This window comes from Hyaena hyaena, unplaced genomic scaffold (assembly GCF_003009895.1).
Source record: "Hyaena hyaena isolate Hyena2069 unplaced genomic scaffold, ASM300989v1 scaffold_151, whole genome shotgun sequence".
In the NCBI taxonomy this organism is placed as follows: Eukaryota; Metazoa; Chordata; class Mammalia; order Carnivora; family Hyaenidae; genus Hyaena; species Hyaena hyaena.
In genome coordinates, this window is record NW_024080783.1 from 818,397 (window position 1) to 842,652 (window position 24,256).

The 24,256-nt window shown below is 38.8% G+C and overlaps 1 protein-coding gene across 6 annotated transcripts in view; it reads right to left on the reverse strand.

Moving 5' to 3' along the window:
- The window catches only part of GAPVD1 (GTPase activating protein and VPS9 domains 1), a 68,022-nt gene that overhangs the window by 12,094 nt on the left and 31,672 nt on the right, over positions 1-24,256 (reverse strand). Inside the window, exons 7-19 of one of the 6 annotated variants that reach the window (XM_039239056.1) lie at positions 21,920-22,080; positions 19,522-19,588; positions 17,976-18,101; positions 15,552-15,725; positions 13,772-13,912; positions 12,570-12,704; positions 11,980-12,099; positions 8,875-8,952; positions 8,370-8,740; positions 7,306-7,393; positions 6,237-6,317; positions 2,572-2,694; positions 879-1,008 (exon numbers count right to left, since the gene is read on the reverse strand). In XM_039239056.1, coding sequence (XP_039094987.1) covers positions 879-1,008; positions 2,572-2,694; positions 6,237-6,317; positions 7,306-7,393; positions 8,370-8,740; positions 8,875-8,952; positions 11,980-12,099; positions 12,570-12,704; positions 13,772-13,912; positions 15,552-15,725; positions 17,976-18,101; positions 19,522-19,588; positions 21,920-22,080 — 1,795 coding nt within the window. Of the gene's footprint in view, positions 1-878; positions 1,009-2,571; positions 2,695-6,236; positions 6,318-7,305; positions 7,394-8,369; positions 8,741-8,874; positions 8,953-11,979; positions 12,100-12,569; positions 12,705-13,771; positions 13,913-15,551; positions 15,726-17,975; positions 18,102-19,458; positions 19,589-21,919; positions 22,081-24,256 lie in introns of all 6 variants that reach the window. The other 5 variants (XM_039239055.1, XM_039239058.1, XM_039239054.1 and 2 more) reach the window with 5 other exon arrangements.

Consider the following 24,256-nt stretch of genomic DNA (forward strand, 5'->3'; position numbering starts at 1 on the left):
AGCAGAAATAAATAAAAGATTCATTTTTCATTTACTGACACCTCACTTAAAGGAACAGGCTTCCTCGTTACCCAAGGAGCAAGGCTGTAAAAATGCTCTGGGCAAGGACCATTCTGTAGTCACCAGAATCAAATAAATCCTTCTGGACCCTGTAACATATATGAGTCCCACGATGGCCACCGGGAGAAGAATGAGAAAGGGCCATGATGCCAGGGTCAGGAGGGACCAAAGAAGTTACCAGAACCATCTCACCATCCAAACTAAGAACGCTGTCCACTATGTCTCCTGAGAAAGGCTGACCTTGCCACAAGACAAGCTCACTACTCGACAAGAAGCCCTTTCTATCGCTCTACTGCTTCAAAGTGCGACTGACCCTAACACCTGCTCCGTCTCCCCCAGTATTTCCCACGTGGGTGGGGAGCTTGGGGTCTGCAAAGGCACTGCCACCTGTTTCATTTAAAGGACTTATGTGGTCCCTGTGAGCACACAAGGTGGTTGTTTTTTCACCCATGAATTAAAGTCTTTGATGTATGGCATCTAAAGTAAAGCAAAGGTTTCTCAGGAAACCGCATTTCATTCATTCTCTCTGCATGCATATATGTATATAAAATTTTTTTTTAAAGACAGAGTGAGCACAAACGGAAGAGAAGGCCAGAGGGATAATCTTAAGTAGGCTCCACACTCAGCACAGAGTCTGATGTGGGGCCCAATCCCACAACCCCAGGATCATGACTTGAGCTGAAATCAAGATTCAGATGCTCAACCAAATGAGCCACCCAGATGCCGCCAGGTGGCTCAATGAATCCTGTGACTTGCAGTGACTGCAGTGCTGATGGAAAGTCCAAACCCACAAACTTGAAATCCTATCAGAGAAATACCTGTATGAGAAAGCGGAGTCCTGAGGGTGGGCCGCTTGGCTCGCGGAGTCTGGGAGGTCATCGGCTGACATGTTCTGCAGTGTTTCCTCACGAGGAGAGTCCTGTGCACTCTCACCATCACCCATGACCTCTATACAAACCCACCCCCAGAGAGGAAAAGCAGGTTAACCTAGGAGTCTAGCACTAATAGGTGATCAGAGCAACTCAACAGTAAGTTAGCACTCTGCTCTACAGCCAGAGTGCTTCAAGAAAGAAGGAAAAACATTTCATTTATACAAGCTAATAGCAATGACAATAGGTCAAGAGAGCAGTTGTTGAGAATAAAATTATTTTTACTTTCTGTACCACTCTTAACCCAAAACAATAGAAGTCTGTGACTTAAGAGATAATGCTCTAATCAGATTCACTGAACCACAGAACTAAGAGGGGCCTCAAAAATCATTCTTCATAAAACACTCTCATTTTATAGACATGGGGTCTCACCCAATTAGAAAGCAGCTTGCTGTAAAGCCTTGGGCTGGCTGGTGGCTGAAGTGAACCACGTGCCCTAGTAAGGAGTCCAGGAGACCTGAGTGCCCTTCCCACTACCCAAGAATGAGCTGGGACAAACTCAGAAACAGATCTGTGGTTCCTGCAGCTGTTTTTATGTTTCTAATTAACCAATTTAGAGAATATGCTCATGTATAAAATCAAAAGGAATAAAAGTTCATTAATATAGTAAAGATACTGTGCTTATGTAGGGCAAATATGTTTACTAGATAATTTCAAATGCTTCAGGAAAAAAAGAAAAAATACAGACAGAATGTGGCAAAATGTTAACACCTGATAAAGGTAGAGGAACTATGGACCTTCGCTGTACTATTCTTTCAACTCTTCTGTTATTTAAAACTTTTCAGAATAAGTATGGGAAGCTCTACTCTACTCCGGCTCCCCATTATGCTCCCTATGCATTTCCCCAAGCCAGCTCACATTATAGGTTTGTCAGATATTCTTCCAGAAACACTCTGTGCACATATAAGCATAAACACATGTGCATACAGTTTATGCTTTTATATGTTTTTCTTTCCTTTTACTTCATCGTGGGGATTATACCATATTTTTTTGACCGCTATTCAAAGCAGCTATTAAAAAGCTACTTTTTATTGAGACCCCCCCCCTTTTCACAGTGATAACAGTTAGTACAGTTGGCCCTTGAACACAGGTATGAAATACATGGGTCCACATATACATGGGTTTGTTTTCCTTTAGTTTTTTTTTCAAGATTTTATTTTTAAGCAATCTCTACACCCAATGTGGGGCTCAAACTCACAATCCCAAAGTCAAGAGTCACAGGCTCTTCCAACTGAGCCAGCCAGGCGCCCCTACATAGATTTTTTCAATAAATATATACGGTACTGTGAATGTATTTCCTTAACAATGATTTTAACAACACTGTCTTTTCTCTAGCTTACTTTAAGAATACAGTATATTATACGTGTAACATACAAAATATGTGTTAACTGACTATTTGTTATTGTTAAGGTTTCCAGTCAACAGTAGGCTATTAGCAGTTAAATTTTGGGGGAGTCAAAAGTCACATATAAATTTTTAACTGTGTGGGAGGGTGGTGCCCCTCCCCCCTTTCCCACCCCACCCCCCCAACCCCCAGGCTGTTCAGGATTAACTATATTCAAGCCTTTATCATGATCATCACCTGTACTTTCATAGTTTGCCATTGCTCCTTCACTGGGGCTGGTTCGTTTAATGGCATTCCTGTATTTGTCCAGAATATCCTCAGCGACCTGAGCTTGTGCACTGAGTCTAGGGCTGGGATCATCTGCAGGGGAAAGGATAGTGAGAGAATTAGCTCCCCTTGGTTTGCACCAACTCTGATGTTAGTACGACACCAGTAGCATAATCCCAAAGACGGATTAGGAGGTGAGACTTAAAAAGAGCACATATCTCAATGTTAAGAGGCACCATGCAGCTGCACATCCCATTTCTAGGTCTGAGAGCCTTGCCAAAGCACACAATTGGGAGGATTAGCTCCACTTTCTCATCATAGCCAAAATTCTGCATGACAGTGTTAAGAAATTCAGTGCAGACTAAATGGATGATGGGTTTCTAAAGTGCTTACACTCAAGTCACTGTTATTAGCAATGCATGCTAACAGAACTTCCAACAAGGCATTTTTATAGGTAGATTCATTTATTCAGACATCTCCATGCTGAAGGGTAAAAAAAATATGTATCAAATTTAGAATTAATCCCTTTTAAATAATAAAAAATGTCTTCCTCCATTCTTGCTGTATGACATTTTCTCTCTACACATTTCAAAACTTAGATATTAATGTCCTGTCTCACTAAATCTCACCACGACACTGAAGCCGCTGAAAGAGAGCACTTTTGTGAATCTAGCCACTTGGGAGAGTGCTGGAATTGTACCCGGGGTATATGGAGGAAAAGCTTATCACAATCACAGATGTAGCACTGTTTACTTTCAGGACCATTATCCTGACAGCACAATCAGCAAATCAAAATGTGCTTCTGGAGCCTAGACGGCAGAGTCATTAATTAACAGTCATCAAAGCAAAGAGCTGCTACAGGTCTACAGGACAAAATAAAAGTTCGATAGTGAAACGCAAACTCCTGAGATAGATCTAGATCAAGCAGGTAACCACAAATGTCCACATTCTGGTAGAATCCCATTTTTCAAGAACTCTCATAGCACATAAAAAATCACTAGATTATATATATGTGTGTCTAACAGCAGCTAATAGTAATAGCAGCTAACATTTCTTGAGCACTTACCGCATGCCAGGAACTGTGCTAAGCACCTTATACGAACAATCTCAATCATCACAACAACCCTACAGGGAGGTACTTTTATCACCCTCATTCTTTAGAGGAGGAAATCAGGTATACAGAAAGGTTAAGTAGTATATGCTCATGGGCTCTTCTGTTTCCATGGAAAATAAAATTTAGTATCCATGTGTCTGTATAATTGCAGTAAATTAGAGAGAAAGAAGATTTCCAAAGTAATTAAATCTTTCTGCTGTAATGGTACGTGAATTCATGAGAAAAGAGTTCTAATAAAATCTGGTCTTCAAAATGTAAACTGGTAAAACATTTATTACAAAATCTTTCTTTGGAAGGGGAGTACCTTTTTGCTATTGGTTTTGAGTGCTGTTGAGGATTCTGAAAAAGGGACAATGAAGTTTGGCTAACCAAAGGGAAAGCCACAATGTCAGTTATAACCTCTATTTCTATGCCATTCTTAAGAATTTTATCCCAGGAAGGGGTACCTGGACGGCTCAGTAGGTTAAATGTCTGACTCTTGACCTCAGCTCAGGTCATGATTTCACAGTTCATGGCATCAATCCCCATGGCAGGCAGTGCAGAGCCTGCTTGGGATTCTCTCTCTCCCTCTTTCTCCGCCACTCCCCTGGCTCTTTCTCTCAAACAAACATTAACAATTAAAAAAAAAAAAAAGAAATTTATCCCAGGAAAATAATGAAAACAAACAAAAAATGCTATATATACGAAGCTGTGAGCATTATGTTCACAGTAAAAAACAGGATACCATGTAAGTATCCAAAAGCAAGAGAACACTGCCATAAAATGTTATGACAGATTATCTGTGAGTCCATATAAATCATTAAAAACCAACCAAGTCAGTAGGAACTGGAGAGGATTTATGAAATCACATTTGGTAAAAGAAGGGTGCAAAGTTACATACACACTCTGATTCAGTAATGAAAAAAGCCACATACAAATATGGAAAGACTGGGAAAGAACACGGGAAAAAACAAAGAATAGTCTGGATTATGGAAAGACTGTTAAAAAATTTCCTTTCGTGACATTTAAAAATGGATTTAATGATAATTTCAACAGGTAATTAATTAGGACTGGGTAGAAATATTTCTACATGAGTAGGGAATCTAAATTGCTTGAATCAAATACAAAGAAAATGAACTATCTTACAGAAAAAAAACTTACCCTACTTAGCTTCTAGATTAGGCACCAAGAACCAAGAAATATGTTTGCCCAAAGATGCAAGTAAAAAATAATTTATAACTTCTCCAATTATTAATTTGACATCTTAGAAACGCAAGATTTCATTAAGAGAATTTCACTCCATATACACTGGTGGTGTTCTAACACTAGGAACATGGTCAGGAAACATAAATGTTTCCAATTCTTCTCAAACAGACTTAAGTTCCTGAAGAAGATAGGGACATGTGATTTGACTTAGTAAATACCAACACTTAGCACAGTGCCTGGCACGAGTCAGATGTTCAACAAGCATTTGCTGACTGAATAAGAGAGGCTAGGTGGCTGTCAGCACAGAGTGATGGCCTGAAAGCCCAGCTCCTTCTCTCCAAAACCCTTCATTCCAGGAAGTCACGGGACCAGAGGGTACCCTAGCCCATGGAAATACATCCAACCACAGGGAACTGGATATTAGAATAAAATGCATTAAAATGGGATTCTACCTGTACTATGCTGAGCTTTCTGAGGAGGATGTTCTTTGGAAACCTATTCCATTTTTTAATTTAAAAAAATCTTTATTTTAACTTAGTGGGATAACGTAATTGAAAATCAAGGTAAGGAAAAAAAAGAGGTGAGAAATTAATTTCCCTCTACAGTCATTGGAAACAGTACAAAGCTATCAGACTCAAGGTTGGGACACTGACACTACTTCTCAAACTCACTCCTTTTAGGGTGCTCATTCATAATGTGCCAAACAGAAAGCTGCAAAAATACAAATGCTGAATAAAGTAAGAACCCAACCCCTAGGTGTATTTTCCTTGGGCCAGATAGCAATGTGAAAAGGATTCAAGCTGTAAAAAATTGGCAAAGTTTATAAATTTATGATATTGTTTGAACATTTTATCACACAAAAAGGAAATGATTAGGTAAAGCACAATTTCACTATGATCCTGAATAATCAAGAACTATAGATGGAAATAAATTTAGAATTGTCTGATCAATGTTAGAGAAAACTACGCAATGTTCCAAAGATGTGGCATGCATCACACTAAAACCATCACCACACTTTCCTAAAAGGCACTGTGTGTCATCATCCCACTGACATGTCGAGTTGCAGAGTGTGCCTAGAGGCCCGGGATCAGGGGCCTCGTCATAAACAGAAGTTATGATAATGAGGATGATGATGGTGGAGGCAGGCTGCAGAAGAGCACACTGAGATTCACTGCGGCCACCAGCTGGGTACCACAGAGCTATGAAGAACATACTCCCCACTGTACACACACAAACACACTCTTCTAAAAAGGCAACGCTTATGGCACCCAAGAAAAAGTGTTATGAAATATGTGCTCTGGGAATGAAGGAGCCAGGAAGTCCATGGTCTACAAACCTGTGAGTGTTGAGAATCTGTCAGGCCCCAGATCATCTTTGTCTTTTTCTTGTTTTTCTTTCTTTCTAAATGGTATAGGAGCTGGAAATTAAATAAAGTCAGTAGTGTGACACATAACATACTGCACTACTCGGAAGACAGCAGTCATTTTGGAGTATTAACTGGTGCCAACATTTCTAAGTGAAAGGAAGGTGAAAAGTTTAAAAGCTAAGAAATCCCGAGTGTCAACTGATAATTGTTCTTAAGATAGCATTGACGGTTCCTACAGAAGCTTTGGGGTCATCTGCCACAGGAAGAATGATTTAATTCGAATTTATTGGGACTAAATCAAAACCACTGCCTCTTAACCTCTGCTCAAAAACAACACACTCAAAGCTGAGTCTCATTCTCTCCTTATCAAGTGGGCTTGAGTGCGGCGTGAAAGCAGTGTTCCTCATCTCCTGAGCACCCCAGGGCCGGGAAGAGGCCTTCAGAAGTCCCTAGCTTTACCCCTGGAGGATCTCTCCTTGCAGGAAGAGATGCTTTTGCCAACTCAACTCTCAGTGTCTACTGGTACAATGCCAGGCTATTCACATTAAAAAAAAAAAAAAAAAAAAAAGGCAAATAAAACGATTTTATACAACTGACTTCCAAAATAAACACTCACTAATATTCAGGATATAAACATTCTCAACGAACATAAACATAAGAAGCTTGAGTTATTCCAAGAAGGTAAAGGACGAATTTTCAATGTTTAGTTACCAATAGCATCCCTTTTTCCTGCAATAATTATTAGCAACACATATGTCAAATGTCCTATCTTTAACTTCAACAATATATATTTAAACACCATCACCTGCCTGACTTCCATGTATGAAACCACTACCACTTCATGCAAAGAACAAGAACTATCATTTCTAAAGGTCTGCCTTAGCATTCTCCGGAGTGAAACCATTTTCTATACCCTCAAAACAGCTAGAAACTTAGGCCCAGCAAGCCTCAAAGAGGAGCTGACATATTGGTTCTCTGGAAGAGTTTTGGGGGCTTTGCTTCTCGTTGCTAATATAATTCTAATATTTTATAAAATTACCTTTAGGCATGGCAGAAACAAAACGTTTTCTCCACCAAGGTCTGTTCCTGTCTGATTTCTCATCATCGCTATCTTTGCGTTCTTCAGTCTGTAGAAAAAGTTTGATGCTTTATTTGGAGTTGGACAGCAGGATAAATTACTATGAAAAGGATTTCAGTTTGTCTGTGAAATACAAAAACCACTCTTGTTTGTCTTAAAAGCAAACTGTTCTTATTGCTGTACAGGCAACTTCTGAAACACGGAAGTACACCTTTTAAGCACCAGACTATGATCTGCTTGAAGGCAGGTACTATCTCATTACTGTTAATAAACTGAAACCTTAAAACAGAGCCTAGCATACAGTAGGCACTCAATAAATATTTATGGAAGGAGTAAGTGGAATGCAAATAAAGTCTAGAGGGGTAGCAGAGATGACAGCAGTGGCAGTAGTAATAAAACTGAGTATGTACTGTGTGACAAATACTGAGTATATGGATATATATTGTCTCATTTAAACCTCAGAGTTGCCTTAGGAGATAAATACTGCTATTATGCTCTTTTTATAGATGAGAAATAAGGGGCTAAAAAAGGTTATCTCCCCATCTTCCTCAAAGTTATACAGTCTGCCTATGGCATAGCTGGGACTCAAACCCAGATCCCACCTACTTCAAAGGTCATGTTTTGATCACGAATTATGAGTTATTAAGATCACATGTCAAAGAGCAGAGACTGTTAATTCCTTAACCAGCCTATCATGTGACCTTAGACAAATCACTTACTTTCTCATCTCAGAAGGAAACTATAAGGTTTAAATGAAATCAGATAAAAAATTCTTGCAGAAAAGTTAAAAGTGTCATAAAAATGCAAAATACATTACTACAAAAGCAAAATGGCACAGGTTTCCCATGGACTACAGCTGTGGACAAACTAGACAGACAGATCACCCTTAGTCATGACTACTGTCTATCCTTCCTCTTAGACTTATATATACCACGTTAATTTCAGATACCAAAACAGGCAGACAGACAGAACTCTAAAGCTGACCACAATCAGCAAAATTCTTCAATATGGCCTGTGTCCCATACCTCTCCTCTTGAGGAGTCCTTACTCGGGGATGAAGATGAAGAATGAGGTGCAGCCACCAAAGAAGTAGCACCAATGGCTGCGGCTGGAGGGAGTTCTCGCTCTTCGTTCCCTGGACGTCGGTTCCAGCTGGGGTCACTCATAGGTCGCCGGACAGACGAGACTATATCAGAGCTCCTGCTGCGAACTAATCTCTCAGGGTACGAATGCCTTTGCTTGAATGCCTCCATCTCAGCTGGGGTTAAAACATGGGAACCAAAGTTTGGCAACCTGGCCTCATTTCCTCCCACAGCTCCTTCCAGGATTGGGGGATCTGGTGGTGGATGTGATGGCCTGGCATAGTGAACCTTTGGCCTTACCACAGCAGAAGCCCCTGGAACAGAGGAAAAAAACTTTGCAGCTGAGACAGAACTAGGCGTTATAATGCCATAAAAGGCATTAACAAAGGATTTGGCTTCTGTTGTCCTGCCCAGGGTAAGAGTCAAAAAGCTCATTTGACTAGTTTACCTTCATGTGAAGACAGTGGATCAAACATGGCAAGTAGAGACTCTGACTGAGAAGGAGGAGAGGTCAGGTGGTGGGCGCCTAAAACAAACAGGCAAACTGTAAGACCAAATCAGAACTCATCACTCAGTGACTTTCTACACAGTGAAAAAGGTTCTAGCATTCTTGCATAGTTTTCCTTTTCTGATAAATAAAACTTGAAGGGCATAACAGAAAAAAAAAAGAAAGAAAGAGAAAAAGAATGTAGGGTGCCTGGGTGGCTCGGTCAGTTAAGCATCCAACTCTGGATTTCGGCTCAGTTCATGATCTCATGGTTCATGAGCCTGAGCCCTGCTTTGAGCTCTGCCTTGATAGGGAGAAGCCTGCTTAGGATTCTCTCTCCTCCCTTGCTTGCTTGGTTCTCTCTCTTATAGCTCTCTAAACAAACAAACATTTTAAAAAAAAAGAAAAGACAGGGCACCTGGGTGGCTCAGGTGGTTAAGTATCTGGCTCTTGATTTCAGCTCAGGGCATGGACTTGCAGTTTGGGAGATCGAGCCCTACTTTGGGCTCTGAGCTGATAGCACTGAGCCTGCTTGCGATTCTCCGTCTCCCTCTCTCTCTGTGTTTCTATCCTGCTCATGCACACTGTCTTTCAAAAATGAATAAACATTTTAAAAAAAGAAAAAAAAGAATCTAATAAACATATTCTGATTACTTCAAATTCATCCTATGTTTTTATCTACCGACATGGGGTTTTAATGACATTTAAGTGATCTAGCATCCACATGTTAATTACTTTTAGTGGCCAAACTGGATTATATATTTTTTTTTAATTTTTTTTTTTAATGTTTTATTTATTTCTAGGAGAGAGAGAGACAGCGTGAGCAGGGGAGGGTCAGAGAGAGAGGGAGACACAGACTCTGAAACAGGCTCCAGGCTCCGAGCTGGCAGTCAGCACAGAGCCCGACGCGGGGCTCGAACCCACGAACCACGAGATCATGACCTAAGCGAAAGTCGGACGCTTAACCGACTAAGCCACCCAGGCGCCCCTAAACTGGATTATATTTAATGCAAAGAGTAGAGCCAAAAATGTAAATCACATCAAAATCTTCAGAATGTCACAACTGCCCTGAGCCTCACCTTCCTTCTACCTATAAAAATAAGGGCAATATTACCTAGGAGTATAAATAAAAAGTTGTAAAATCTGAAATTCTAATATTGCTCTCAGCAAATGACAATTTATAAAAGAACTCAAAACAAAAATGAATACTACTACATTACACCACAAAACAAACTTGGAAGTATTTTCAGCTACAGAGTAAATATGGCTCCTCTAAGCATAAGTCCACACAGCCAAAATCAGAAAATATTAAAACAGTTAAGTATGCAGAGGCTAAAATCCTTAAATATATAAAAGAAAATTATTATTCTAAACTTTTTGAGTCTGAGCTCTTTCATGATAATGAAGCTAGTACTTGGATTTTATGCCTTTTGATTCTTCTTTTGTTCTATGTCTTTATATTTACCTTACTTTATCAAAATTATAAAAGTAGTGTATTGTTATAAAAGGCAGCTAAGAAAATCGGTTCTAAAATTTTGGTCTTAAGACACTTTTACAGGGGCGCCTGGGTGGCTCAGTCGGTTAAGCGTCCGACTTCGGCTCAGGTCATGATCTCACGGTTTGTGGGTTCAAGCCCCATGTCCAGCTCTGTGCTGACAGCCAGCTCAGAGCCTGGAGCCTGCTTCAGATTCTGTATCTCCCTCTCTCTCTGACCCTCCCCTGTTCATGCGCGCTCTCTCTCTCTCTCTCTCAGAAATAAGTTAAAAAAAAAAAAAAAGAAAAGAAAACAGGATCATAGTGCTTATAGAGAACAGCAGAAATGTGTTAGGGGTATTTCCTATTTCTTCAGATGTGTACTCAGGGCTGAGATGTAATTAAATAATTTTTACTGCTTCATGAAAGGCACTGTAAGTAAAGCTTTCTTTGTCTGTGAGACTATACAGTGACAACTAACACAGTCTGCTATCACTGCTCTGCTTCATGCTAAGGCCCTAGCAGATTAACCCACCTTTGCTTGTGTATCATCAGTGTCAATGTCAACAGAGAGAAAAGAACAACCTTCTACTCTTATGAAAACAGTTTTGACCTCATACCCTGCAACCCCCAAAGGGTCCTCCTAAGGGCCCTTAGTGGTCCATGGAGACTATACTCCCAAAACTGCTCACTTAGAACAGTGGTTCTCAAATTGGGCTACTTGATGCCCCAAGGGATCATTTGGTGCTATCTGGAGACATTTTTGGTTGTCACAACCACAGAGGAAGAAGAGGGGTGCTGTGCTCCTGGTAGAGGCCAGAGATGCCACTATACATCCTATAATGCACAGAACAGGTTTGCATAACAAAAGAGTTACCTGGCCCCAAATGCCAATAGTGTTGAGGATCAGAAGCCTTGGTTTAGAACAAACAAAAATTTTTTTATGAAAAAGAAAAAGAACCTAAAAACCCAGTACTCGGTACATAAAACTGGTGCTAGCATTTTGGTACTTCTTTCCTGTGCTTTCTCTATGATCAGTTTTTGAATGTTTCATTATCTTATATGAGAAATTCTTTAGGATAAATCTTCTAAGAGATTTTATGTTCTAGTATTTCTAGAGTTTCAAGTTATTTCACATGCTTTAGAGGATTAAAAATCCAGCTGCATAAATTCTGAGTGGTTGCATCAAAATGCATGTAGCAATTCTAGTTTCCAATTCTCAGCTTGTTTCTTGTTTTCTGCCAAATCAATGTTATGGAGAACACCAGTGTCAATGTTATGGAGAACACCAGTGTCAATGCTACGGAGAACACCAGTGTCAATGTTACGGAGAACACCAGTGTCAATGTTATGGAGAACACCAACACCAGATCAATGCCAGTAGTAGCACAGGACTTTCTGCATACATGGAACTGTCTCCTTACGACTCATTCCTAAAGGGGACTAACCAAACCCCATTTCGTTTTGAATTCTCAAGGCCTTCTATCCAAATCACGCTAGAACATCTGGTACTATCCCCAGCAGACATGGAAGACTGCCAGCGCCACCCATGAATGGGATTGTTTTTAAGTCACTCTCATTTCTCCTTCTTACCATGAGTTACTTCGTCCATGTCTGGACTAGTGACAGAATCTTTACCTCCAAAATCAGAGCTGCATTCAGATCTCAGGTCTTCAATCTTATTGGGAATATCCTCAGAGGTTGCGCTTATGCCTTTAAAAGAAATAAAGTAAAAAATTAATAGCAAGAAGAACAAAATAACCACACAAAAAGTATATGAAGTTTGGACAAAGGTAAGTATTCTCAAATTTTTTGTGTCCCAGTTCTACACATGTGAGACATTGGGGATCATATTCTTTTTATTGTACTACCTAAATATGTTTGCCTTCATTTGTACAACATAATCACAAGTATCATGTGGTATCTAAATACAGTAGCAGAGGCTACCAAGAACAGATAGAATTAGAGAGAGAACACACAGAATTGTGTTTGCCAATTAGTCCGATAGGCTCTACAGAGCCACACATTAAGTTCTCACAGATTTAAGGTCCCACAGAAACAATTTTGTTAACTGGAAATCCCCCAACTCTTAAATAAAACATCTCTCTCTGTTATCAACCTTATCAATGGGGAGGTGGGAACACACCTTGCAATCCTTATTCCTTAAAACAAGACAGACATACCCGACACAACACTGAGGCCTGGTGTGCTGGGGCGGGAACTGACCTCCCTGACATCCGTATCATCAGATGTGCTGCCCAGTCCGGAACAGCTCTCCAGTTCTTGGAGACGCTCCTCCTGCTTTAGATCCGGGGCCTCTAAATAGAAGACACGAGGTGCCACATTAGTGACTCTGTTAGTATGCCACAATTTCAGCTTGTGACCCAGATGAGGAAAGCTACCAGAGCATGAATGAAATCATTGTAAACAAATTTCTAAGTCTGGGCCAGTTAGCACAGCTGATCAGATCAAGTGTTAAAGAAGTTGAGGTTGTGACTTTCATCCCAATATAGGCCAGTCTGTCGTGCCAAGGTGAAAACTCCGCCTGTAGATCACTAATCTCCTGAAGTATGCTGTCGGTTAACAAGTAAACTCAACCAGAAAATACAGAATAGTTTAGCATTAAACCAACCATTTTCTAAAAAATAACTCCTATGGATGCTCACTAGATCATAAGCGAACCCTACTGTCAATCCTTATGTAAAGGTTAGCATGTCTGGATGCATTAATATTATAAGACACATATGAGAAACAATTATTCTTGAGCCAAGTAGATCACAAAGAATGTAACTCAGACATACAGTTACTTAAGTCTGCATTTTGGTAGCTGACATTAAACTGAAAGCAAAGATTTATCTTCATAATTAGAAAAGTAGAAATGCAATATGTAAGAAAAGAGAAAGCACATACATTTATTATAATCCTGCACAAAATAATTCTCAGGACTCGAAAGTCTCAATTTCAGTACATATCAAAAAAACATTAGGTATCTTTTAAAGAGTCAAGTTCTCCCTAGGATAAATCTGGGCATGCTTACCAGATATCCAACTGTTCAGGGTCCAAGTTGCACTGCTATTCCTATTTTGTGACAAATTAGTGGGAGACACTAAACTCAATGTCCCACACAGTACTCTGGTGAGTTGCTAACAAATGCTTACAAATAACTAAACACAGAGTCAAAAAGCACCTGCCATCTTCACCTATGTCATCTAACACTGCATTTTTGCTTGATGGACAGAAAATGCCTTAACCTAATTATCCATTTGAAATTCTTACCAATGTGACTGCCTCACACTTGACAAAACGTACATAATAGAGATATTAAGATACCTAACATTTAAAACTTCTGTGCAAATCAAAAAGCAAACAATGACGGCATACTAACCTGAGTCACTTGGCAATACCTCTACACTCCAAGCTTCGCTTGTTGTCTCTGATATGGTAGAACCAGTGCAGGGGTCAAGAAGCACTGACCCTGAACCTGGCAGGCACAGTAAACTGCCTAACATGTTCTCTGCTGCTGCACCTGTATAACCAGTGGGGAGCAAAGGGTTAACAAAGATCCTGATGGAAAGAGCAGTGATAACGGAGAAGGGCCAAACACTAAACCAACACATGATCTCTACTCTACCCACAAGAAGGAAGCCAAGGTAAGTGTGATTTCAATCAATAACACCACTAAAATCACAAATTTCCCACTCTGGCCACAAAGGTACATGCTCTTTTTCCTCAGTTTCCTCCTGTTCACCTTGGACTCTCCATAGAGAAAACACACATCATTAGATCAAGTAATTGCAGCTAGCTTTCATTTTGGTTTTGTAGCAAATTTTTACATGTGTCCCTAAATATCTAAAATGTATAGTCCTAACAGGGATTAAAACCACTCAAACGGAGACACTTAACCACAGAAAGGTATACTGGCCAAATATGTTTTCTTCTGGCACATTAGCCACATATTCAGAGCAATAAAATATATTTGCAGGAAAATACACATCTTCCAGGGCACCCACTCAACTGCAAATACAGCTTATTGCTCAAACAGAGTTTACTGCCAGGAAAAATACTAATTTGGCACCTGAAGCAAAGTAATGCAAAACCAATTAAGAAGTCTATTTACACCACTTAAAAATACCAATAGAAAGGATTAAACCTTATAATACACCTGTATTAAAAAAAAACTCAAGTTCAGAATGCTGCACTACTTCTGATTATGACTAATAAAAGAACGATTCTACTTCAGCGCCTGAAGAAACTTTCAGCAAAACGTTACTGGTAAAAGTTACATTTTTAAAGATATATCCTGAAATAATTACAAATAAAATAATATCTGGAACTTGCCTAAAAAGAACAGGGTTGGGGTGGGGAGAGGATAAAAGGGTAGTGGGTGAGAGAAATGATGAAACAAAACCAGCCACCTGCATCTGTCCAATAGCTGAAAATGAGTGATGTGTATACGGAGTTCATTATTCTCTCTTGTATTTGCCTGAAAGGTTCCATGATTTATAGAGCAAACGAAGATGGTGTTTATGAGACTATATGAAATCTTTCAGAGCTCATAGAACGGTATCTTAAAAGGGTGAATTTTAAAGTATGGAAATTGTACCTCAATAAACTTGATATTAAAAAAAAGAAAAAATTAGTTACTCTTTGGAACTGAATTAATCCTTCCAGAAACAAGTTTTTTTTTTTAAAGTAAGTTCTATGGCTTGAACTCATGACCCTGAGATCAAGAGTCACATGCTTTACCAAATGAGCCAGTCAGGTGCCACGTTAAGTTAAACTTTTAGAGAATCTTGATAATTCTGTTATTCTGAAAGACTTTATGGCTATAATCTGCAGGAATTTTCATCTTCCCGTAAGGTGCTCAGTCTCAAAAGAATATCCTAAGAATTTATACTATGTCCTGAAAATAAGAAGCTAATTCAGACGGTTGGTTTCTTTTTCGGTGGGGGAGGGGGAGTTAAGTGCAGACAGGGAAAACATTACCTATATTTAGGTATGGAAAAAAAATACACAAGTGCCTTGTTACATACAGTTTTCTCAGTTCCCCAGTTAGTGCTAACATACACACCATGTCTGTCAGAGGCTGAAGTTCCCACCCATGAAGGGCAGGTGGATATGAATAACTAAATACCAATCTTCCAAGGAAATTTAACAGCAGTCACCTGCAATTTCTTGTAAGCGATCTTCATCAATGTTAGGGTCGAAATCACTTCCTAAGACATCCGTACTCCACGTCTCACTCACTGTTTCTGATATATCTCTATCATCTGTCAGTCCCATCATGTCACGTATTTCAAACTTTCTTAGTTTATCATCAAGATTATCTTGTGTTGTAGCTATCAAAAACAAAATTAAGCACTTTAAAAATGGTAGCACAGCTATGATTTTTTTTAGTCAACTTTAAAGATACATATTTCATCCTTAACACGGAGCATGCAGTACCAAAACACTGAATCATTCCCCTATAAATGTACTCTTTCACTTTCTGAACGCAGTTCAGCAGTAGCCCCATGTCCAGTAGATTAAGTGGGGCAATCTCTGCAGTAGGACTTTGATACAAAATTGGGAAACATTCCCCTCTCCTTGTATTTACAAAAGCCTTGTTACTTGCTTTGGTCAAAAGAGTAAAGAGGAAGTGTGCCAGTTTCAAGATGAGGCCTTACAAGACCTTATAAACTTCTGCTCTCTTTTCACCCTTGCTTCTCCCACGAGAACAAGCTTAAGCTAGTCTGCTAGAGGATGAGGGACCACACAAAACAAACCAAAGGTCACCCTAGAGCAGCCAGCTCCTCTCTGGCCAACTGTCCCCCAGCTAAGATTAGCAGAGCTCCCTACTGAGAACTGTAGATACATGAGTTCACCCAGTCCAAATGAGAACCTCCTAGCTGACCCACAGACTTAAGAGCACAAATAAATGTTTATTGTTGTAAGGTAACTAAGTTTTGAGGTGATTTGTTATGCAGCATTACCCTGGCAATAATCAACGGCTAAACCCATACTTAAAAAAATTTTTTTTCATTTGACTTGAATACATCCTCCTGATAGTAGAGTTTTCTCTCTTCCCTTGACTAATGAAAGGCATTCTATAATTTGCTTCAATTTACTTCTTAACCCAGTGTTCACAAAATGTAGACCACCTACAACATCAGAATCATTTCAAGGGCTTGTTAAAAAGATATTCTTGGGGCACCTGGGGCTCAGTCAATTAAGAGTCCAACTCTTAGTTTCAGCTCAGGTCATGATCTCGCAGTTTGTGGGTTTGAGCCCCACACTGGGCTCTGTGCTCACAGTGTGAAGCCTGCTTGGGATTCTATCTCTCTCCCTCTCTCTCTCTGCCCCTCCCCTGTTCATGCTCTCTCAAAATAAATAAATAAACTAAAAAAAAAGTGATAATCTTTCAACTTCTGTCTTAAGCTACTATTTTCGGTTTCTCTCTTATTTGCAGATAATTTAATCCTAATTGACACAAGGACAAACTAATTCAGTAAAAATTAACATTACATTTATTCAAGCCACACATATCCCAACTGCCAATGCTCTTTTCCTTTCTAAAAATGAACTTCACCAGGATTTCTGGAAATGAGATATGGGTAATGGCCTCTCCTGCCCTACCCCAGGTAATATTTATGCTCGCTCAGGTCTCAGAATTATTGCCTCAGACTCAATTGATCTGTCCTCAATACTCCTGTGAAGACCATCAGTGATCTTTTTTTTTTTTAGGTTTATTTATTTCTTATTTGATAAAAGAGAGAGAAAGAGAGCATGAACAGGAGAGGGACAGAGACAGAGGGGGAAAGAGAATTCCAAGCAGGCTCCACACTGCCAACACAGAGACCAGGTGGGAGCTCGATCCCACGAACTGTGAGATCATGACCTGAGCCTAAATCAAGAATCGGATGTTTAACTGACTGAGCCACCCAAGCTCCCCATGATCTTTAAATGAACAATACCAAAGAACTTTTTCAAATTAATCTTCCTAAAGCACAAAAGGGATCCATCTACTTCTCAATCCTTCCCCACATGATTCCCCTACTTGATAGTTCCTAAGTACCACAGTTTCTCACCTCTATGAATTGCTTATATGATTCTATTTCTTCACCTAGAACGCCCTATCTTTAGTTTCTGCCAACACAATGCCAGGTGGACTTTAAGGCTAGCATTTTTTTCCACTAAGTTTTTCCCTACACTTTCAGCCACATGTATCTCTAATTCAGAACTGCTAAAGCACTTTCATGAAATTTTTAATCCTTTGTGTACCATCCTCTCCCTCTTCTAAGTTCCTTAAGCCCTAAGTATTTATCTTTGTATCCCTTAAAATGTCAGTACTCCAGAAATAAAATGCCAAATATTATAGAATTCAAGCAATTCATTTTAATTATTCTATGTGATTTAAGCCTAAAAAATTCATTTACCAACAAAACATTTTTAGGAACCGAAAGAAAGATGAATAAATGCAAGTTTAATGGTCATTATATAATCAACTTAAATTTATTCTTTTACTGAACATAGCTAGCCTACATGGAAACACAGTTTATCTTGCAGCCAGGTAAATTCTCTGCTACTTGAGCAACTGTGTTCAACTTTACCTTGCTCATGTTCCAATAGCTGTAGAGCTTCAACTCCATTACTCCCAGAAGGTCCTGCTCCAAGTTCTGATACAGACTCTCCTTCCAGGTCTAAAGAGGATACCGAATTGGAGCGATTTGAAGGACCTAGAGAAATGTTTAAACTGTGAGTGACCTTTTTAAAATTCATGAGCCACCATGCAACTTTTCATGCCTTGATAACAGACAACAGATTGATTAAGGTGCTTTTATTTGTTTGTTTTTATTAAGGTGCTTTTAATACTGAATTTGTACCTTAAAAATATAAATGCCCTTTAAGCCAGCAATTGTGCTTCTAAGAATTTATCCTAAGAAAACAATTCAAAAATTCATCTAAAGTTGCTTATTGAAGGGCTTCTTACAATCCTTGAAAAGTGGAAGCAATCTATATGTTTAATCACAGAAGACTAAGTAATTTATGCCAATTTGAAATTAAAGAAAAAGAAACTTAAAAACTAGGTTATTTAGTAATGTTAAATTACAAAGAGAGGGGTGCCTGGGTGGCTCAGTCGATTGAGCATCCAACTTCAGCTCAGGTCATTATCTCACAGGTTGTGAGTTCAAGCCCCGCATGGGGCTCTGTGCTGACAGCCCAGAGCCTGCACTGGACTCTGTGTCTCCTTCTCTCGGCCCTTCCCCCACTTATGCTCTGTCTCTGTCTTTCAAAAATAAATGTAAAAAAAAAAAAATTACAAAGAGAAACGTCACTGCTCTACTGTTAAACAAAAAATGGTTTACAAAACAACATAGACTTAATCTTGTTATAAATAAATCAAAATGCTGTTATTAATAGAATGGTAAAATTACAGATGATTCCATTTACTTTCTGCATTTTCTAAAACAAATGAAGATTACCTATTCTGAAAAGTTAGAGAAAAAGGAAAAGTTACTATTTTATGTTTAAAATGATAGTAAAACTGGACTTTTCTCATTAAAAAAAGTTTGTCCTCATCCATGAAAAGATAAATTCTCAATCTTAGCTTTTCACTTTCTGTCTTATTCCTACTTCCATTGTATCTTCCTGATTCATCAAGATATGAGTGTGTGAATAAAGAAATACAGAACATTAAAAGTATACACAACATCCTGAAATACTCGTGAGTCCATTTGTTTCCCACTTAGACATGCATCATATCCTCTAAAGGAGCTCTATAAGCTTTGGTATACGTTAATACCAGAGAAACTTGGTATTACTCAAGTCTCAGTGAAGACATATCTTCTCCATTTTATACAATCAAAGGTCTCTTAAAATCTTTTTCTTTTTTCAAGTATTTTTCTTGAAATCTTAATTTATTCCAGAAACAATCTTTATAGCCAACTGTTCAAGATCATTAGAGGAAAACTTCATTACTCTCCCCAGGGAGAGGAACAGATGGTATAATTATAATTTATAAGGCTCCTTTAAAGATCGCAAAACAAAGTATTACTTGAATCACACAACTCTTTGAATGAAGTAACCCTTCACCTTCAGATATTCCTTCCAGATTATCACTGCAGAGGGAAAAGCGCAAGGTTTTATCAGGTTTACCGTGGAGTTTGTTTTCATCGACAGGGACATCTCCTTGTCCTCCATCCGAAAGTTGCATGTTTAGGATCTGAAAAATAAAATGCTTTTGGTTTACCACAATTGAAAGATTACTGATATGAAAACAGACCACAGCAAATGCATATTTAAAAACCCATTTATGGGGCGTCTGGGTGGCTCAGTTGGTAAAGTGTCCGTCTTCGGCTCAGGTCATGATCTCCCAGTTCGTGGGTTCAAGCCCTGCATCGGGTTCTGTGCTGGCAGCTTGGAGCCTGGAGCCTGTTTCAGCTCAGAGCCTGGAGCCTGTCTCCCTCTTTCTCTGCCCCTCCCCAGCTCATGCTCTGTCTCTCTCTGTCTCAAAAATAAATTTAAAAAAAAAAAAATATATATATATATATATAAAATTTTTTTAAATAAATAAAAATCCATTTATAAGATTCTGATCAAGATTTTAAGTAACCCCATAATAAAAGCACATCAGTTTAAAAAAAAACGAACCTAAGCCTTTCCATCACCCGGTGTCAGAGACTGAACAATCAGGTATCAGTGAGCTGTGGGTAGGATCAAAAGAATCAAAAGGCTTCGGAATCAGCAGTTGGGTCACTCTGGCTCTGCCATATGCCAACTATGTAATCTTGGGTAAATTTATTTACCCTAAACCTCAGTTTCTTGATCTATAAAACAGTGATAGTAACAGTATGCATGCCATGGAGTTGTTGAGGATTAAATAAAAAGATGCACAGAAAGCATTTTGCATGGTAAAACTGACAGTAAATTTTTTTTAAACTTAATAAACTAATTCAACAGGAAGAAAACATAAGAGCAAATTATCCTGTAGGCATCAGAATTCAATCCGTTTACTGTGAACTTTGCCTTGACACCATATACACAGCCACACGAGTCCATACCAGAAGCTACAGTGTGAGTTCAAAGCCATCTCTAGCTTAGAGCTGATAGCCTTTCAAAAATGTTTTCTATTTGTTAGATGATTTCCAAATAACATAATTACTTTTCACTCCCCACAAGCCTCGTAACTCAGCTTTATATGTGCATCTTCAACTGAATGAAGAATTGAGTGCTTTGCTGGAAGTCAGAGAGCATGTTTTAAGCATACCTAGAACTTGAAATCACAGCCACCGTGCTCCTAGGCTATTGTTAAAATATGAATGAAGATCAGTATCCTCACTTAAAAAGAAAAAACAACCAACCAACCCCTCTAGGTGCTATTTTGGCCCTGCATCTAAATGAGTAAATTAAAGGACTTTTAATGGTTCTATACCTTTACTCATGTGATGCGTTTAAAAAGTCATTTAAAAATAGAATTCTTTTCCTATTTGCTGGAAATTAAAAGCGGACATAAAAATTTTACATTTTGTATTTTTAAGATAACTTGGATCTTTAAACTCATAGTGAGCAATGTGCAAAGAATCTTCAGGAAAAATCTATCCAGAGGCCTAGAGAGCGATGTGATTAACGGCAAACAAAAGGCTCCTCCTACTACCGTGGAGAGATTTCCCTGCAAGGGAATACAGACTGCTGTCCGCAAGGCTGTAGAAGCTGGAAGCTGGGGGCTTGGGGGCCCGGGGCTGGGGAAGGTAGAGTGCCACAGAGCTCCCTGACTGAAATTCAGTGGTTGTTTTTCCTCATTCAGCATCCCCCTGGTTCTTATATGGTTTTTATTATATTCTGGAGTTCCTAAAAAGTGGATTCTGACAGCTTTTGCCAGCTCATGCATGTGTGTGTGACAACAGAGTTCTGGAGTTTGACAGAATTCTTTCGTGTGGGTCACGCCACAGTCCCAAACACAGGCTTCCCAACCACCATCATCACTTTATCAACAACTTTAACTGGTCCCTTTATCCCAGGCCAGGAATAGATTTTCTTGATTAATAAGCAGTCACTGTTGAATATAAAATGATGCTTCTTTTTGATTTCTTCTTTCTTTTTGCGTCTGTCCCACGCTCTTCTGTTTACAAATATCTTAAAAGATGCCCACACCCCAACTCCATTTCTTCAAAATATTTTACTTTCTTAGTTTTCAGTTATCTCTTCCATTTCTTTCTAACCAACCAAAGAACATAAAGTATTTCTAAAGAATGTTTGCCTCTTTAAAGCAGGAATACCACTAGGTTATCATTAGAAAGAAAAGAAAAAAAAAATTTCCTACAGGTCAATGTCCATACCACAATATCCTGGCTTCCTGTCTCTACTATTAGGAAATTCCTCTTGGTGTGGACCTAATCACCAATAATAAAGGCCCCTGTACTGTTCATCGGGAATTTGGCATTTAATGCATTCATTAAACACATACTGACTTATAGAAGAGAACATGAGTTAGAAAAAAGAATTTAAATTTCTTAACACTGATGGCTGTAAGTTGAGTGTAACAATACATTCATACCTCATTTTCCGACATCATCCCTGGAGTGAGCTGGGGACCTGTCCCTAAGGAAATAACCAACACCTCTTCGGGCTGTACTTCCTGGATGGTTTCTTGAGATGATCCTTCATGGTCCATATGTAAGTCCATTAGCACATTGGTGCGGCTTCTACTCCGAGGTGCTATTAAAAAGATTTTCAAAAATGATAATTTAGAGAACAAGACAAAGAAAACAGTACACTAAACAGAAAAATATATATTCTGTTAATGTAGGACATTTGCACATGCACAAAAAAAGGGTGGTGAGAATATGAATTAAAAAAAACAAAACCCTCCATCTTCCCAGTTCTCTGCTGATAACACAGATCCTCCTTCAAAACTGATAGAAACAACAATCTATGTGCACCTGCCAGGGACTGACACACAGATGAGCGCACCGGCAGAACAGCAAACACGTCTCTCAACTGAAGGCTTGGGGTGACAAGAAAAGCATTACCTTATTTCTTATTAGTGTACCTTCAATTCTTTCTCCTGGAAAATTACTGAACTGCCTCAGGTCTCCCATACTAATAACTAAACTTACAATCATTAGAAAATTTCATACAGAGGGACCCCTGGGTGGTTCAGTCAGTTAAGTGTCTGACTTGAGCTCAAGTCATGATCTCATGATTTGGGAGTTTGAGCCCATGTTAGGCTCTGTACTGACAAGGGAGCTTGGAGCCTGGTTCAGATTCTGTGTGTTCCTCTCTCTCTGCCCCTCCCCCCAACGCACACACGTTCCCTCTCTAAAAAACTGAACATTAAAAAAAAAATTTCATATATAAATCTGCTAACCATATAATGTATACTAATTAGACAATCATTGACAAAATCAGAATGTTTTTGAAAACACACTGATTTTCCTGAAATGTATTAACTTCTTCCCAAAGATGCAGAAAAAAAGACTTTCCTGTGTTTGAATAGAAGTTTCCCTTCCGCTTTATGGAAACGTTCTAAATTAGTGAAAAATCTAATTATTTTAGGATTTCCCCCCCCCTACCTATAAGTGAACAAGTAATACTTTTTTCTAAAATAATCCATCAGGGTGCCTGAGTGGCTCAGTCAGCTGGACGTCTGCCTCTGGTTTTTGGCTCAGGTCATGATCTCTCGAGTTCATGGGTTCAAGCCTTAAGCAGGGCTCTGCACTGGCAGGGGGAAGCCTGTTTGAGATTCTGTCTTTCTCTCTTTCTCTCTCTCTCCGCCCCCTCCCCCGCTTGCTCTGCCTATGCTCTATTTAACTTTAAAAAAAAAAAATCCATCCCACACTTCTTACAAGAACTTTTAGACACTGAAAAATTTAGTTTGACAATTTCTCTACAAGTTTAAGTCTTCTGTGATAAGTTCAATTCTCTTTCAGAGGGCAATAACATTCAGTACAACTAAAATACTAAATAGAAATTCTATTTCAGTGCAAAATAATCAAAAGTACAGACATAAAGCAAAAACACTCTATAGCAACAAAAGTCTTTCAACCTCACTTTGAAGGAAAGCTGACCTACTTGAAGACAGAAATATAAAGAATCCTCCCTACATGATGCTGTAAATGTGTTCATTAATCACTCTTACTTTCAAAATTCAGAGCACACATCAATTTCCCGAAGTGTAACACAGGTTCACTCCCACCTTTATTTGCTGACCCTCACTCACTGTTTTCTAATGACCTGTGAAATTAAATTCAATTTCATGAACAACTTCTATGAATCTTAAGCAAAAAATTTATAATTTATAAAAATGCAAGTAATCAAAATCCATGTAGCAATTTACATAAAGCGAAAGCAACATGCACTCGGAGCACAGTTTTATAAACTATTTCTTAAATGAAAGTTATATAAGAGGAACAACAGCCTATTACCCACCAAATGGGGTTACTAGAGTAATAAGAGCAGAAAGATTGGTGGCTGAGGAATCCCAGGCAGTGATGGCTGCTAACTGTTGTCCTGGGTTGCAAAAGCATTAAACAGAAACAAAATCAACCCTCTGAATAATGGACAGGTCTTTAAAAAATATGAAATAAACTCAGTGACCAAGTCATATGACTATACAAAGTAATACTGGGCAAACATCTGAATATTTACTTTCCATTGTACCCATATTTAATGACACTTCTAGATGACAAGAAATGAAAGAACTCATGTGCAGGAGTGAATAATGGAGGGAAAAAAATCTCTGATTTACCAAAAATCATTCATTTATTCATGTTAAAAGCACAAATAGGTTATAATATTAAATTTTATCATCAATTAAATTTTCATCATTACCAACATTAAATTTTCATCAATTGAGAAAATTGACATTTTAGGATGATGAAAGCCAAAGACT